At 35.8% G+C, this 18,743-nt stretch overlaps 1 protein-coding gene across 1 annotated transcript in view; it reads right to left on the bottom strand.

Moving 5' to 3' along the window:
* Positions 1-18,743, bottom strand: part of niban1b (niban apoptosis regulator 1b) — a 33,936-nt gene that overhangs the window by 5,313 nt on the left and 9,880 nt on the right. Inside the window, exons 2-8 of the mRNA XM_067361922.1 lie at positions 11,344-11,474; positions 11,080-11,208; positions 10,874-10,988; positions 10,012-10,176; positions 4,111-4,226; positions 2,776-2,880; positions 2,268-2,430 (exon numbers count right to left, since the gene is read on the bottom strand). Of these exons, the coding sequence (XP_067218023.1) occupies positions 2,268-2,430; positions 2,776-2,880; positions 4,111-4,226; positions 10,012-10,176; positions 10,874-10,988; positions 11,080-11,208; positions 11,344-11,474 (924 nt within the window). The remainder of the gene's footprint in view (positions 1-2,267; positions 2,431-2,775; positions 2,881-4,110; positions 4,227-10,011; positions 10,177-10,873; positions 10,989-11,079; positions 11,209-11,343; positions 11,475-18,743) is intronic.

Genomic DNA, 18,743 nt, shown 5'->3' with positions numbered 1-18,743 from the left:
CAGTGCGCGTTGACTTTGCTTATTACACACAGGGATGCGCATCACACAAACATGCCAAATATTAAAAACAAAAGGATTACAGTGTAAAAGAATATTATTGTGTAGGCTACATAAATATAAAAAAGTAATGATGAATAGTCATTGCATGTATTAGAATTAGGCTACCTATTTTCAAATCAGCCTATTACTACTTATAATGATGAACGAAATTGGCTAATTAATTGAACAATCGTGCCAATACACACACATATATATTAACTGACTGATCGCCAACAAATTCCGCCATGTAAATAGCAATCCGCCATGGCGCGAGCGCATCTCGCTCTTAAAGGGAATGGGAGATGACACTCTGATTGGTTTATTGAACGGTACGCCCATTACTCATTAAGAGAATAGGGACAACCCATTTCAAAAATGCGGCCCGGCGCACGGACCGTTTTTCCGGCGTTAAAATAGCAAAAGTGGATTCGGACACGCCCTGAGTGCACCTGCGCCGTGCGCTTTACACTTTGCGTTTAGATTGTTAAAGGAACACTCCACTTTTTTTTGAAAATAGGGTCATTTTCCAACTCCCCTAGAGTTAAACAGTTGAGTTTTACCGTTTTCGAATCCATTCAGCCGATCTCCGGTTCTGGCGGTACCACTTTTAGCATAGCTTAGCATAGTTCATTGAATCTGATTAGACCGTTAGCATCGCGCTTAAAAATGACCAACGAGTTTTGATATTTTTCCTATTTAAAACTTGACTCTTCTGTAGTTAAATCGTGTACTAAGACCAACGGAAAATAAAAAGTTGTGATTTTCTAGGCTGATATGGCTAGGAACTATACTCTCATTCAGGCGTAATAATCAAGGAACTTTGCTTCCGTTCCATGGCTGCAGCAGTGTAATGACGGTCACTTCTGATCAATTTTATGCCTCCTTGTTGAATAAAAGTATTAAAGTTGGACTCAGTAGAATTTCAAAAACACTGTTTGGAAGTTAGTCAGGCCGACACCAACAACAAACGTGTAACCAATCAGCATTAGGAGGCGTATGGCGGTCAAGGAGACAGAACAAGCAAGAGGGAGATTTGAAAATAAGAAAAAAAAAAAAACTGCAGAACGAGAGATGGGACACAATACAAAAGAGCTCAAAAGAATTTCACTGGAATTAAGTTTTATGACTGGGCAAGCGCTTTAGGACCCGCGTTTATATTAGAAAAGCTTTCCAGCGCTGCAGAGAGCTAAGCGGGAAGGCCTGAAAACTTCACATGTGAGTAACAGTTTTGAATGTCTGGAGCTGCTGTGCTGTTTGCCACTAACAACGAACACTTGTTTGTATTTACTCTTGTGTACTGTACGTTCATTTTTTGTGCTTCCTTGTTCGTTCATCAACTGCGCTTTAATTTTTAATGAAGCATTTTGTAGCGCGTCAACTGTGATAAACAGACATCCACTCGCACTGCATGTGTAACAGTGGCCAGATAGTTAAACCGCTGCACACTGACGACCGCTAGAGAATCCGGTGTTTAGCATCATTGTTAGTGCACTCGCCTCGCATGCCAGAAGTGCTCGGGCCAGTGTTCCAGACCAACTCGGAGCAGGGTGGTTAGGATCAAAGACTATAGAACAACACAAGACGTGTCACTTGTATTGTTTTGAATGGGAGAAAGTGTAACGCGCAATATGGCGGAATAAGTCCCGCCTTCTAAATAAGAGCCAATGGCCGACAAGTCATCGCGTCACTGCAGCAGCCGTTAGAATTACCGGTTTCTATAGAAACAGTCAGACGCGTTTAGGTCTGCGCATGCGCATTAGCTTGATCCAGCCTGAAAAATACATTTTTTTTGTCATGATTCGAGCGTTTAGGAACTAAATTTATGAGCCGGTTGTTGTTAGATTTCATTGGTGATTTCAAATATGAAATTTAATCGTAAGGTTGGCGAACAGTTTTGGAGAATTTGATGTTTCCCCATTCAAAGAGATTGCATGATGCCCAGGATGCCTGAAAGGCATTTCAAAGATGGCCGCCGAGTGAAATGACTTGTCTTAAAGGGACTTTGGTTAGGATTGGAGTGTGAGTTTTGGAGGCGGAGCAATGAAGAGAGGGGTGTTTTTTTTTGGGCTGATTTCAAATATCAACAATGTCCAACAGCATTGTTTAAAATCTACTTACCACACCTTTTAAAAATATCTTACTGACCTCAAACTTTTGAACGGTAGTGTAAAAAAACACAAAATGTAAGGGAACTGAATATTGTATATAGGACTGATATCTGTCCATACCTTGCAATTTAGTTTCCAGGAATGTTTGTGAGTTGATGATTTGGTCCATGTCAGAGCGGATGAGCGCCTCCTGCTGTTTGGTAGCATCTCTGCACTCATTTTTCAAACTCTCCAATCCTTCCCGCAGTTGTTCATGTACAAGCTCATAGGTTGCTTCCACTGTCTAACCACCAAAGGAAAAAAAATCAAAAACAGTAACATCCTAAATGTGGCCACCATAATCCCACTTCATTATGAACATAGAGCTGCCTTTGTCTACATGTTGCCCAATGGCAAAAAAAAAGTCCTTTTATAGAGCAGTGACCTCATCTAACTGGTACAATCTGTGAAAGAGAATTATGTTTCATGGTATAAAACATTTATTGTTTTGGGTGGTGTGGAGGCCAGAAAAACAATGGATTTATATATTCAGAATGGACCAGCCAAAATGTTGCCTGACTGTGACATTCAACACATAGCGTGTCAAAGATCTAAGAATAGATGTGAGGGGCAGGCTGATCTCACTGACCACAAACCACACCCTCTTCCTCTCTGGCTTCTTTCCCTTCAGCTTGGGCAACAGCTCCGTCTGCAGCGAGGGCAGCAGCTCCTCCATCACCAGGTTAGCCAGCACCTGCAGAGAGGCAGAGCGAGTCACTACGGAAGCCCACGGTAAAATGAGAGTTGTAATGATACCGGACCGAGTCACAGACAAAAAAATATCCACATGGCATTGACTCATGGAGGAAAAGTGTTGAATCACTGGTGTAATGTCACAGCAATGAATCAGTCCACAACTGACAGAATCATTATCAATGTTGAAAACAGTTATTTTTGTGGAAACTGATACATTTTTTTTTTTTTTTTTTTTGATGAACAGAAAGTTCAAAAGAACAGAATTAAATTGAAAAAGAAACCTTTTATAACATTATAAATGTCTTTACTGTCACGTTTGATCAATTTAATGTGACCTCGCTGAATAAAAGTATTAATGTCTTTAAAAACTATATTGTAGACGTTATGGTAATGTAATAGAATATAATGATTTAGTTCACAATATTTCATTTGTTTATTTATTTGAAAAGTAGAGGTCCTGATCACCTTCTCAGGATTTGTTTTGTGATAATGACTGATTGCTAAAATAGCCTATTTATCATGTCTGTTTTCGGTTCTTACACAACAACACCTTGTCCACCAAATTAGGGTTCAAAATGGGACCCAACAATAGTTAGAGGAAGGCAGAGGTGTTTCCTTGAGTGGCTACGGGACATCCTGTGAAAGACCCTGTTGTGATCTCAAGACAACAGGAGATTACAAGAGGAATTTTGGCACGAGGGACAATATATGAATAATTTGTTGTTCTCTAAGGCACGTATCACTATTAGATTTGTTCTATAAATGTGAATGGTCCAGTACATCAAATCATGTGACGTATTGAGAAGAGGTGTGCCTAGTACTAAAATATATTCACCATGGCCCTCTGTAGTTTCTACTTTTAAATAACTTAATGTAAATGTAAATACTTATTAAATTGATATTAATAAATCTATCATATTTACATGTTGTACATGTAGGCACACATTTAAAACTTTCAGTCAAGCATGAAATGACCAGTGATCCACAAATGGGATGTTAACAGCATGACACACCTAAATCCCTGACCAGAGCCTCTGTCCACACTCAGCCTCTGACTGCACCAGTCTGCTGACCACACTATGACGTCCACCTAAGTCAGACTATTTGTTCATCTCTGTGGCCACTAAGAACCATGACTCATCTGATTCATTCAAAAGAAGTGGAATCTGCTTTTCTGGAAACTCATTCAAAACATAGTCGTGAGTAATATGGAGACCAGGAGGCCCACCTCACAGTCACGGCCCATCAGCATATCCCATGATTCATAGTGGCCCTTCTCCTGTCTGTAGAAGTGAATGGCCTTCAGGAAAGCCTGCACTTCACATGCCATACTCTTCAGATAATCTGCACATAATAGAGAGAAGAGAATAGTTTTGTCAGATAAATTGATTGTGTAATGAAGAATCATGTGAGCGCTTCTCAGAAACTTCTCTTTTCTGGTTTATGAAAACGAAAGGAAAAAAGACCAAGACACAGAAATAGCTTGAAATTATCAAGTATGATGCTGAAAAGAGAAAACTGAGAAACCCATCATAAATGACTTGTAATGTTAAATAAGGGATAAACAATGTCACTTTTAATGTTAAGGAGTAGCTAATTAAGTCCCGTAACACCACTAACGCAACTACATTTTACTTAGCTTACCTGTTTTCAAAAAAGCCAATAATAAGCTATTTTACCAAGCAGCACGACAAAACGTTACATTAGTGCTGTAGTACTCGAGTCCGGACTCGAGACGTTTTTCTGTTGTCTCGGACTCGGTGATATTTGCACTCGGACTTGTCTCGGACTTGGTCATTGGTCTCGCCACAAGTCCTAATTGGTCTCGACCGAGTCCAGTTTTTCAGTCTCACTTCTTACCGATTCCGAGCCGATCTTTTTTGTTACCAGCGGCACAGGCAGTGACGTCAGCTGCGCATTCTCGCTCTCTTCTCTCATGGTGAAGTGACACACACTCGCGCGGGCGCCTCCTCTCTCTCACTCGTCTCATTCGCTCCGGTTCCTGCAGGTTTCGTGCTCACACCGAAAGCGCGCGCACCACTGATCACGCGAATAAGCCACGCTTAGTCTCAAACAGAGACAGAAGTCAAACAGAGTCACAATTACCAAAATGAGTGGCTTAATGCACTTAAAATATTAAATACATACAAAATTATGTCAAAATGCTCGTCTTGGCAATTATTCAGATAAACACAGTCAGTTTTGGATCATTAAATAGCTAAGAGAACGCAACTCTTAAAGGGACAGCAGTCCAATATTCCTGTTGCTGTCTGACATGTTATTTAAAGAACAAAAGACAAAGAAAATCACTTTCTGCTCTTGACTGAATACGTTTTTAACTTTAATGGTAAGAATAAGTCTGTATTTAATATTTACAATAAAAAATACAGAAATTAAGGTAACCAACGTGGATGTGTTATTTTACATTTGATTACTTTAATTTCTGTAGTATTTCTTATCTAAATAAAAACCTACTTAACCTGAAAAACTTAGTTTCATTGCTCTCTATTCTATTGCATTTATTTGCTGTTTGGAATTTTTTTTTTTTGTTCTTATTTTATTACTGAGTTTTACTTTTTTTATGAAAATAAAACTTTGTGTTGAAGAAAGGTAGATTTTTGTTTGTATATGCTGTCAATTATAGTTCTTAGAAAGAAAATCAGAATCGGCAAAAATAGGTATCGGCAGATCACACTATCCAAAAATCGGAAATCGGAATCAGCCAAGAAAATTGAAATCAGTGCATGTCTAGTTCAAACAAAAGCCACAGCAGAACTGCGATTCATATCGATGTTTTGTGAACAAATCTGTGGCTGTGTAAAAACCATGAGAGTCAATGATTCAATTACCCTTTCAAAAATACATCCACTTGTGTCGTTACTGAATGAATGAATGAATGAATGAATGAATGAATGAATGAATTGAATGACTCGATGACTCACTCATTAGACAGTGACTTACCGCCACCTACTGGCAGTTTTAGTTCAATTTAAAAGTATCACACATTATAACATCATTGCTTATTTTTCTTTCGGACATTTTTAATTTAAAACATTGATTTATTTTATAAAGGTATTTATAGAGGTAAAAAAAGCACTGTAATGCACAATCAGTTTAAAGGGGAAAATATTGTCCCTTAATGGAAAAGGTGTGATTGCAGAAGTGGAAGAGAAGGGGTATGCAGAAGCATGTTAAATGCCTCAGGGTGTACGCGACTGTAAAATGTTTGGGAACCACAGTTGTAGAGAATTTAAAATCGTAATAATGCAAAAAATAATAATGCAAAATTATTATTTTAGAATCTAAGATATGCTGTCTCTCACATCACATAAATTATCAATAGTTATGTACGTGGTCTTGAAGAGGATTATTTTTTTCTGTCTCTGTCTTGACTGTCTCATTTGGACTCGGACTTGACTTGGACTCGAACCTTTTGGACTTGGACTTGACTTGGACTCGACAAAGGGGGACTTGACTACAGCCCTACGTTACATTGCTACTTTTAATGACACACTGTATTGCGCACTAAGATGAAGTAATAACACACTCACCTTAAACACATAAGTAGCATTGGGAAGACGATTCATTTTAGTGAGTCGGTTCATTTGGATTGTTAATGTAAATGAACCAGTTCAAAAAGAAATGACTCATTGATTTGAGCTTCTGTGCAGAAGTCCCTGTGCATTCTTAAAATAAATTTTTGAATGCTGCTCTTCCTTACTTTTTCGATTCAGTTTCATTAACTTTTTAGCTGTATTTAGAGTACATTTATCCGTTACCATAATCATAACCATAATCAAGATTCAATAAAAACCCTTACGGTTTAATAACCAAGTAGCTTTCAATTATATAAATTATTAGTAACATAAAAGATATTGTCCTCTTAAATACTTTTTGTAGTTTTTTTTAACCTTAATAATAAAAACTAACAAAAAAGAGGTTTTTTTCAAGTGTGCTATTAGTACACTTCTTTTAAACTAAAATAAAATTATATAGATTATCTGGTAACACTTTATTTTAAGGTACGGAAGAGGATTAGGGCCAAGCAATAATAAAAAAATAAAACCATCTCGAGATTAAAGTTGTTAAATTTTGAGAAAAAACTCCTTAAATTTCGAGAAAAAAGTCAAAATAAAATGTTGAGAACAAATTCGTTAAATTACGAGGAAAAAAACTCATTAAATTTCAAGAAAAAAGTCGAGATAAAATGTTGAGAATAAACTCGTTAAATTACGAGAAAAAAAATCATTAAATTTCGAAAAAAAAAGTCGAGATAAAATGTTGAGAATAAAGTCATTAAATGATGAGAAAAAATTTGTTAAATTACGAGAACAAATTCGTTATTATGAGAAAAATGTTGTTAAATTTCGAGAAAACAGTCTAGATAAAATGTTGAGAATAAACTCATTAAATTACGAGAAAAAAGTCGTTAAATTATAGAGTTTTTTTCCTCGAAATTTAACAACTTTAATCTCGAGATGGTTTTATTTTTTTATTATTGCTTGGCCCTAATCCTCTTCCGTATTAGGATGACATACAGTCAAACCAAAAATTATTCAGACATGTTTGATATTTTTGATATATTTTTACTAGTGGGTGCAGGATACTATAGCTCATTTATATAAGTGAGGATAGCAAAATAAAGTAAACTGTGACATATTATACCCAAAAATTCTTCATACAGTGAACTACCAGTAAAATTTGGAACCAAAAATTATTCATACACTTTGACCTGACCATGTTTTGCTTAAGTGTTATCTGACATAATTACGATTAATTTTTTCTGACACAGTTTAACTCTAAGATCTTCTCATATTTTATTACCATTTTTTCTAAAACTATAGTGAATAAACTATATTAATGAATGAAATGTTCAAGGTGTCTGAATAAATTTTGGTTAACTATTACTAAGTACTATTATTAAGTAATTACTTAAACATTACTACATGTACTTACTATAGTAATAACAGTAAATTATGCATACTTTACAAGTAACTATCACTAAAACAAACCCTAACCAGTAAGTACATGTAGTTAATTTATATTACTTATTTGAGTAAGTACAATGTAACTACATCACCCTAAAATGAAGTGTAACTGAATATAAATTCAGACAACTTTTATGTAATTATCAGAGATATACTTAAAGTTTTACTTATGTACACTTGGCTTGCCTTATTGAAAGTATACAGGATTGTCTAAGTATATTATGCCAACACTTATACCAAGATATACTTAAGAAAAGTAAGAGTATACTTCAAAGTGTAAAAAACTTTTAAAAACTTTTATAAACTAAAAAGTGGGCTAGAAGTATACAGCTGGTAAACTAAGGTATACCTTATAAGTTTGATTATATTATAGTTCACAGTAGCTGCAATTAAAAAAAAGTTTCTAAAAGTATACTTCTATAAACAAAAAAAGTGGGCCAATTTAGTCCCAAGTAGTATTAAAATAAGACACTTACAAATATACTACTAGTACATTGATTTTATTATACTTACTACATAAAGTATACTTGGAAAATTTGATTGAACTATTGATTTAACTTATGTTTACTTTATAAAATTAACTAATTAAGTATACTTCTTTTTGTAAGGTTAGTATGGATATAGTTAAACTACTTTACATTATAAGAAACTGTGATATGGCTTTGTGCCTTTATAAAACAGCAAAATACAGTGATTAAGTATATATAAAGTCTGTCTGTGCTTCGTTTTAAAGAGAAGTGCGCACATTTGATCACGTGATCAAAATAAAAGCTCAAGGATTTATCTTAGAAATTAGTACAAACTAGTATTGTAATTTCCCTATACTTTTGTGTAAAGTAATGTCATTTATTTTAGAGTGCATTTGTTACAATATATGGATATTACGGTCATATGAATAATTAGACCTAAATGTAGACTGAGACTCTATATCACAACTAAAAAGATGTTTGAGCCTTCTTTAATGTCCAGGTACAAGTCAATGCTGTTTCTTTGTTCAATGTGCACACTGTACACAGGTTGAAGCTCTTAATTTTGAGCTTCCAGAGTGCACCAGATTGATGCATTTAACCTTAAAATGTACAAAATTTTCTTCCAGGGGGGCAAACATATTTCTACAAATTCCAGTGAGAAATAATGTACATTTAATGAACTTTACTCAAGAATACTAAAACAAAGTTCCATGTCAGTAAAGCTGTTAACAGAAAATTTTAATGTCATTGGACAAAAATGATTTGGACTAAGCCCCGAATGTTTACAATGTCTGGCTCCGCCCCTGGCCGTGGGTAAAAAAAATCCCCCGTACACACAATTTTGGCGCACCCAAAACACCCCACAGATGTAAATTCAGTGGAGAATTCGGTCACCCAATAGAAAATATCGCATTGAGTTTTTTTTTTGTTTTTTTTTTTGGCAAGTTACAGTTTTGTAGTAGCTTTCCCAACACTGCTAACATCCACAATCATTAGTGCTGCTTTGCTATCTATCTAAGACATCATTACTATTATTATTATTTTGCATAATAAGGGTTTGAGATTTGACCCTTAACTCTTTTCTAATCCGACTTTCAGCTTACGATAACAGACAACAAAAGTGAAAAAAAAAAAAAAGTTATGTGTAACATTAAAATAATTTTTACAACAGTATGATTTTACTTCGTGTTGGTGGTTAACTCTCCTCTTACCCAGTACGTAAAGCATGAAGGTGTGAAGAATTTTTTTTCAGTTGTATGTGTGATGAAGTAGAACATTATTGCGCACAGTTTCATGCACTGCAGAGGCTGTGTAACCGCTAAGCGACAAGTATGCAGGAAGAGAGCTTTGCAATTCTGGATATTATTAGTGTATCACCATGACCACCACAGAAAAACAGTAGTAAACTGATGAGAGAGCAGAGCAGCTTGAGATATCCTCTGATCAGCCTCACTACTGTAATATAGCATGTGTTGAGGCTTGAGTTTGGGTGGGTGTACAGAAAATTAGTCAGAATGACCTCAAGAAGTACTTTCAAATTGAGTAAACTAGAAATTATGTAGGAATTAAATATTTCCCAGTGGGTATAAGTTACGAATTTAATCAAATATACCGCAAACAACATTTAAAAAAAAAGTACACTCTGAGACAGAGTGAGAACTGATCTGTTACCTTGGTTCTGATGACGAACGCAGTCGTTCAGGATTGAGACAAAGCGGGCCCGCTTCTCCTCCTGCTGGAAACAGAAGTAAGAGTCTCGTCTGTAAGGCAGTCTCAGGTACACAGGAAGCGGACCGGGAACCGTCACCACAGGAACAGAGGGCTCTTCCTTAGAACCTGAACAACACACAAAGGCTGCATCTGAAATTGCATACTTCTCTACTATATAGTAGGCGGAAAAATATGTGACAAAAGAAGTATGTCCGAATTCACAGTACTCAAAAGGTACCCCGGATGACCTACTTCTTCTGGCGAGATTCTGAAGTGTGCGTACGATCCATCACTTTATTATCCCATGAGGCCACAGGAGAGGATTTGTGAATGGCAGTGAAGTGACACAACTGATGCTGGTACAGAATGTAGTACTAGTGTTGCCAGATTGGGCAGTTTTGAATTTGATTGTGCGGTTAAAAATTTGTTTGGGCGGGTGGACAAAATTTGGGCTGGTTTGGGGTCAGTTTGGTGGTTTTCAAACATCTAAATTGATGTATAAAAGCGATGAATAAAATTCTATCACATTATTTTGCAAGTTAAAGCTTTGGGCTTGTTCAGTTTTTTGTTGGAGTAGGTGGGTGTTGGTGAGCTTTTGGGCTGGAAATCATCCACCCAAACCCCCAACAGTGTGTAGTACGTCCAGATTACATTCATACTATACACATTCATACTATATAGAATGTACTTTTTTAGCAGTCACAAAGTAATTACTTATTCAAAATAAGTGTCTACTCAAGAGAGTATGCAATTTCGGATGCAGCCAAACACTTATTCCAACAGGAAGAAAGAGATCAGAATGTAAAACTAGACAAACACTCACCATTAAGATCGGGAAAGGCCTTGTCTACGATGGCAGTGTATTTTTCCTCTGAGGTCAATACAGCGCCTCCTGTTGGCAGGAGTATGTGGCGTGCAGGGGTTCCCTTTGTATAAGACTGGATGCATAAAATATAACAGAATCATGAGCATGTTCTATCATAACAACTGGCTTTTACATCACAATGATCAAAGATAACATTTACAGACCTCCTGGCTATCATGTAGCTCGAGGCTATAGTCAGCGCGGACAACAACAAATCTCTCTCTCCACTTTCTGTTGTCATCAAAGTAAAGCATGCTGTCCTTGTACAAGACTTCTGAGGCCTGTGAAGGTTCCTGGAAGTGAAACATACTAGAATCAGTGAGAGTAAAACTCTGCAACATCATAAATCAGATAACACTGACACTGTACAGTAAGTGAGAGTGCAATAAAATCACCACATTAGTTGATGTTGTCAATATAAGATTCACCTTCTGTTTGAGGAGCTGGGCCTGTCCTGCTCTGTGCTGCTCCACCTCATCCTTCAGATGGCAAAAGAAGGCAACACAGCTTTGCCTTCTGTAATGAGGACTAAAGTTCTTCAGCTCAGCCTCTGTCCGGCCTACACACACATGAATGATCAGATTACCCTTGTGAAAAAAGAAGTGCCATAAACTTGTAGTGTACTCCCAATTTGTACTTGCAGATACTACAATATTAAAGGGTTAGTTCACCCAAAAATGAAAATTCTGTCATTAATTACTCACCTTCATGTCGCTCCAAACCCGTAAGACCTTTGTTCATCTTCTGGAAACAAATTAAGATATTTTTGATGAAATCTGAGAGATTTCTGACCCCCATAGACAGCACTGCAATCACTTGCAAGGCCCATAAAACAAAAAAGCATCGTAAAGACATCGTTAAAATAATCCATGTGACAATAGTAGTTCAACCTACTACACAACCGGGGGGTTGTGCACAAAAAGTATTCTCGTCGTTTCATAAAATTAAGGTTGAACTACTGTGGTCACATGGACTGTTTTAACAATGTCTTTACTACCTTTCTGGGCCTTGAAAGTGGTAATTGTGATCCTTTCTATGGGAGATCAGAAAGCTCTCGGATTTCATCAAAAATATCTTAATTTTTGTTCCAAAGATGAATGAAGTTCTTACTTGTGTGGAACGACATGAAGCTGAGTAATTAATGAAGAATTTTCATTTTTGGGTGAACTAACCCTTTAAGTGTACTTAAAGAGAGTACACTTTCATCACTATTTCTTAACACACTTCAATGCATTTTTAAAAGGTTTGCTTTGTAGTAATGTCAAATTAAGTTACTAAAATATTAAAGCACATGTAAAGTACTATAATCCTAAGTGTACTATGGTATTTTAGATTACATTTGAAGTTACCCAAATACTAGTACCAGAATTACCCTAGCCTTGTTGATCCATACTACATTTATTTTAGTATTTATTAATAATATTTAAATATTAAATATTTAAACAATTAAAACAGTTGTTTTAACACCTTTTTACAAATATTTATGAACAGCATGCTATCATTAAATTAATACTTTTCTGCCATATCTTTATATGCAAAAATAGTAAGTGTAGTATACTAGTATATTTTTTGAAATCAGTTAGAGATTTTGAAGCCTGCACGACAAGGGATTGGCATTATGACAAAAGTTTTATACAACAATATAGGAAATTGTTCTTTACAATAATGATATATATCACAATATATACTTTTCATATGGTTTGATTCGTGACAGTTGTCAAAGTTAATACAGTAAGACTTTAAGGGAGTTGACAGACAGTGACTCATTCCAGAAGACTGAGGCATCTTTACCACTTCACTGCACTGCCAAAATAACATGGCACAGACTACAGGCCATTTCAGCATTATTCCACTGTGCAACCTTAATTCAAAGCTTTATTTGCAACAACTCTTGAGCTTGGATCCCAATTTCCTTTTTTTAAGGGAAAATATCCTTTGATTTCACTAGGAAATATTATTTTCTGCCAAGGAGTAAATAGTATAGAATTCTGATTGTCTGGATGAAGTTCTGCTCAGCCACTGGTAGTGGCTGAATAATATGTAATTCACGGTGCTCATTAGACATGCTATATTAACAATTACAAGTGCTTTACAAAACAGTGTCTGATACAATTTAGAAAATGACAGATTACTACTGACTTGTGGTCCACTTGTGGTCCCCATGATGTTTCTGATCAAACAGTTGGTTTGGGATTACAAAAAGGGATGTTGTGGAGTATTAAAGTCCCCCTGCATTCAATAATTTTATCTCTTAAAACTCATCTTTTGTAATCTATATGACATATTTAGAGGTGCCCAAATTCAAAAATTGAATTTACCTCGGCATAGTTGAATAACAAGAGTTCAGTACATGGAAATGACATACAGTGAGTCTCAAACTCCATTGTTTCCTCCTTTTTATATAAATCTCATTTGTTTAAAAGACCTCCGGCGAACAGGCGAATCTCAACATAACACCGACTGTTACATAACAGTCGGGATCATTAATATGTATGACCCCAATATTTGCATATGCCAGCCCATGTTCAATGCATTACACAAGGGCAGCCAGTATTAACGTCTGGATCTGTGCACAGCTGAATCATCAGATTAGGTAAGCAAGCAAGTACAATAGCGAAAAATGTCAGATGGAGCAATAATAACTGACATGATCCATGATATCATGATATTTTAGTGGTGTTTGTAAATTCTTTATAAATGTTTCGTTAGCATGTTGCTAATGTACTGTTAAATGTGGTTAAAGTTACCATCGTTTCTTACTGTATTCACGGAGACAAGACTGTCATTATTTTCATTTTTAAACACTTGCAGTCTGTATAATTCATAAACACAACTTCATTCTTTATAAATCTCTCCAACAGTGTGTAATGTTAGCTTTAGCCACGGGGCACTATCAAATTCATTCAGAATCAAATGTAAACATCCAAATAAATACTATACTTACGCGATTAGACATGTTGCATGACGAACACTTTGTAAAGATCCATTTTAAGGGTTATATTAGCTGTGTGAACTTTGTTTACGGTGTTTAAGGCAAGCGCGAGCTCTTGGGGCGTGGAGCATGAGATTTAAAGGGGCCGCGTACCCTGAATCGGCGCATTTATAATGATAGGCAGTTAAAAAATTAATTTAAAAAAAACTATGGGGTATTTTGAGCTGAAACTTCACTGACACATTCAGGGGACACTTAAGACTTATATTACATCTTTTGAAAACATGTTCTTCGGCACCTTTAAACAATTTTCCTGGGAAAATAATTACTTCATGACTTAAAAAAGCTTGACTGAAAATATACACCCTTACTTCATTAAGTAATGCTGAGGCATGAATATGCAAATTAGCCCCGCCTTCACTCAGTCACACCAGCTCAGAATACCTGATCCACTCTGTCAACTTTACTGTAGTAAACACTGCACAATGACAAGTGGAAATATTGGTTTAATTCAGCCATATATATTTGAACCAGAAACTGTTCAAGAAATTATACAGGCTCGTATGAATGTATTAGAATAGTAATGAGTTTCATGTATCACTCTCCACAACACCGGACACATAACGGTAATTGATATGATTAGCCTTTGTCTTGACTACATTATCAAACAGCTAATAATGTTTTGCTAATGTTACACAAACCATGTTCCCGTTCGCCATCTCAGTGTCAGGCAGCTGCCTTCTAAAAATCAGTATGCTTTGAACATCATAAAAAGTCAGTGGAGAAAGACAGAGTTCATCATGACTTCGTAATATATATGGCATAATTCATCTACTATATGCGATTTTTCCTGTCTGTGTTTTTGTGCTCACTATGTCCTCAGAGCATGATAGGAATTATAGGAAAAGCCCTGCCCCACACGTTGACGAGATTGGTTGCATTTCTGTGATGGTTTCAAACCGAAGATTGGTGGTTTCAAAGCACGTTTTTGAGACTGTCTGGTAAACAGTTTTATGGAGAAAATACTCAGCAATGGTGTTGATGGATGAATTTGCACATGGGTTGTCTTAAAGTAGGCTATATTAAAATCACCACTTAGACATATAAACAACATTAAAAACTTGATTTTCTCCAATGGTGGTCTTTAAAAAAGCATAGTCATGCAGTGTTCTGCCTTCTCTGCACAATGAGTGTTAATCAGAGGTCTAAGTGGAGCAATATATTTATCAGTAAAGATTCACTGTGGGCCTGATATATCAAGTAACCATCACTGATCTCATCTGCTAAAACCTTTTGGCAACTTTTCATCATTGTGTGGAGTTATTCAAGACATTACTTAAAAACTTGAATAAATTGTCAGACTTATGCTGTATACAATTTCTTTGTGTAAGGAAACTATCAGAAATCATTAGTTCATTTGAGACTGAACGATTTGTTCATAAATCCTAGTTATTGATTTCAACTGACTGACTCAATGATCTCAACTGATTTAAGTTTCTTTTTTCTACACATTAATCTCACAAGACTTCGGAATATTTAAAATATCGCACATGAGTCATAAGGAATACTTATATGGTGCTTTGTTGTCCTGTTTTGGAGCTTAACAAACAGATAAACTGTTGTTGTGCAGAACAGATTCTCCAAAATAAACAATCATAAAATAAACAAATAAATAAAGACTTATTAAAATTTTAATTCTTAATTTTGGGTTAATTATTACTTTAATTCAGGTAAATGGGAATGAATTTGGATATAAAATTATACAAAAAATATAATCAATTCCTGCTTTTGATATTCACGACCCATTATAAACTCAGTACAAATATAACAAGCTTTGATGACTGATGATCAGAAAATAAGTTAAAGGGTTGGTTCACCCAAAAATGAAAATGATGTCATTAATGACTCACCCTCTTGTCGTTCCAAACCCGTAAGACCTCCGTTCATCTTCGGAACACAGTTTAAGATATTTTAGATTTAGTCCGAGAGCTTTCTGTCCCTCCATTGAAAATGTATGTACGGTAGACTGTCCATGTCCAAAAAGGTAATAAAAACATCATCAAAGTAGTCCATGTGACATCAGAGGGTTAGTTAGAATTTGTTGAAGCATCGAAAATACATTTTGGTCCAAAAATAACAAAAACTACGACTTTATTCAGCATTGTCTTCTCTTCTGGAATCCTTTCCATTGAATTGATTCCATTGAATCCTTTCATCTGTCGGCATTAGTAATGCACTTTTACGTTAGCCGTGGTTGTTTTTGGCGATTAGGATATCCGCCACATGCACACTTATGCACCATTTTAAAAAATATAGCAATACCAAAATACAAACAATGTAGAATAGCTTGAATACAGCGTGCGTCTCCCTCAGAATGTAAACGAAGCTCGGGCGCACCGGATAACACGTCAGCAGCGTCTTACATCAGCAACGTCACCGTGGAGTCGTGAACCACACTCCGGAGCAGAAGGGGGCGGTATTGCACCAATAAGCTGGATGCCAACCGCCGTAAAACAGGAAAGAAGAAGAAGAAGAAGCGTAGAACGCGAATTGACAACAGACCCGGAAGAGAAGACAATGCTGAATAAAGTTGTAGTTTTTGTTGTTTTTGGACCAAAATGTATTTTCGATGCTTCAACAAACTCTAACTTACCCACTGATGTCACATGGACTACTTTGATGATGTTTTTATTACCTTTCTGGACATGGACAGTCTACTGTACATACATTTTCAATGGAGGGACAGAAAGCTCTCAGACTAAATCTAAAATATCTTAAACTGTGTTCTGAAGCTGTACGGAGGTCTTACGGGTTTGGAATGACATGAGGGTGAGTCATTAATGAAATAATTTTCATTTCTGGGTGAACTAACCCTTTAAGTATTGAAAAGAACAGCTGAACATCAGTTAACAAATAAAATGCATATGAAATGTGTTACTGAATTCTTATAATTATTATTTTGGAATAAAATAATATTAAGGGAGTCTTAAGGGAGTTTTCCTTAGTATTAGAGTTCAGGGACTTTGATGTAAAGTTGTTTTTAAAGGTGCTGTACAAATGGACTGACTTGAGTTGAATTAAGTGAGTTAGAGAACAGACAACTGCTCTGAGGAGGGCAGGGAGATGAGATAGTGGTTTCCTGTGAGGACTCAGACTCATACACCACAAATACACACACAAATACGCACACACACACACACTTGTGCTAAGAGCATGGCCGTTGTAAATCCTGGACAACTCAGCAAATTTTACTTTTTAAAAGGCACAGAAGCTATAAAACAACATACCACAACAACTCTCTAACCATGTACTGTACCACTGTACAGTCAGAACTAATAGCGCTGCACCAGTGCACTAAGCATTTTGATATTGTACCACTGTCCAGATTAAGGTTTGAAACAGGTACAGGTTTGAAACATGAAGAGGTACAAGAGAGTAAAAGTGCATTCAAATGAGGACAAATCTACTACACATCTTTGAATACACACAATGTTTATGTTTGTCCTCGGCATCCTTTCATCTGACTGCTAGTGGACTGAGATTTCAAACAGCTACTAGTGATGATGGAATCTCTATATGGCAGTGGGCCTTTCTTGGTAAGTGGTGTAATTAAATATAATCAGTGCTATTACAGGCCTTATGTAATTGCAGGATGTATTGATGCAGATAAATCCTACACCGTCAAGGAAACAGAGAGAAAAAGCTAAAATATGTATTGAGGTTTATATATACACCACTGTTCAAAAGTTTGGGGTTGGTAAGATTTTTTAATATTTTTGAAAGTCTCTTAGGCTCACTAAAGCTGCATTTATTTGATCAACAATCCAGTAAAAACCTTAATATTGTGAAATATTATACTTTAAAAGAACTGTTTTCTATTTGAATATATATTAAAATGTGATTTATTCCTGTGATGATTTTTTTCAGTCTCACATGATCCTTCTGAAATCATTCTAATATGGTGATTTGCTGCTCAAAAACCATTTCTTATCATTATTAATGCTGAAAAGAAAGCTGTTTAATATTTTTTAGGATTTTTTGATTCATAGAAAGTTAGACAGAATGGCATTTATTTATATTTCATTTGTAACATTATCAATGTTTTATAACTGTCCTTTTTGATATTTTAGTGTTAAGTATTGAATAAAAGTATTAATTTCTTTCAGAAAAAAAAAACAAAAAACTCCATGACCCCAAACTATATATTTCTTAATCAACATATAAACAGACAAACAACAGATAAGAGGGCAGATGGTCAATGATAAACAGAATGTGAAATGTACTATGTCCAATGATGAGTTAAGCAGATCTGTGGGTCTCCCATGTCGATTCATAAATACAGCGTGTTTTCTCAACTGTTTTGCAGACAGCAGAATGGCTATGTGCACATCTGTACTATAACTTAAGTCTTCAATTTCCCTTCATCTCTCCACACACAAACAGGTTTTTAAATAGCCCCCGTCCAGTTTCTCCCATGATCATTATATCCTGACAGAGGATAGTGTCTGGGACTTCAGTTTTGTTGTTTTATATGTCCCTTATCCTTTGCCCTACATATGTGTATTCCTTTGATGCAGGAAAGAGCAGGGAGAAAGAAAGGCAATTGTTACCCACCCTTATGTCAAATCTCTTTTGGACAACAAAAACTTTGGTCTGAAACAATATATCAAGCACACAATCATGTGATGGGGAAAAAAAAAAATCTCATTGCATTGACACTGCTTTTGGTGGCACAATTATATACTAACAAAGCCGAAATTTTCACTCTAAAAAATGCTGGGTTAAAAACAACCCAAGTTGGGTTGAAAATAGACAAACACAGCAATTGGATTGTTTTAACCCAGCAGTTGGGTTAAATGTTTTATTTAACTCAACTTTTTTTAAAAATAACATACT

This window comes from Chanodichthys erythropterus, chromosome 16 (assembly GCF_024489055.1).
Source record: "Chanodichthys erythropterus isolate Z2021 chromosome 16, ASM2448905v1, whole genome shotgun sequence".
In the NCBI taxonomy this organism is placed as follows: domain Eukaryota; kingdom Metazoa; phylum Chordata; class Actinopteri; order Cypriniformes; family Xenocyprididae; genus Chanodichthys; species Chanodichthys erythropterus.
Note: the sequence above shows the minus strand (reverse complement) of the source record. Positions and strands in the feature narration are given on the sequence as shown.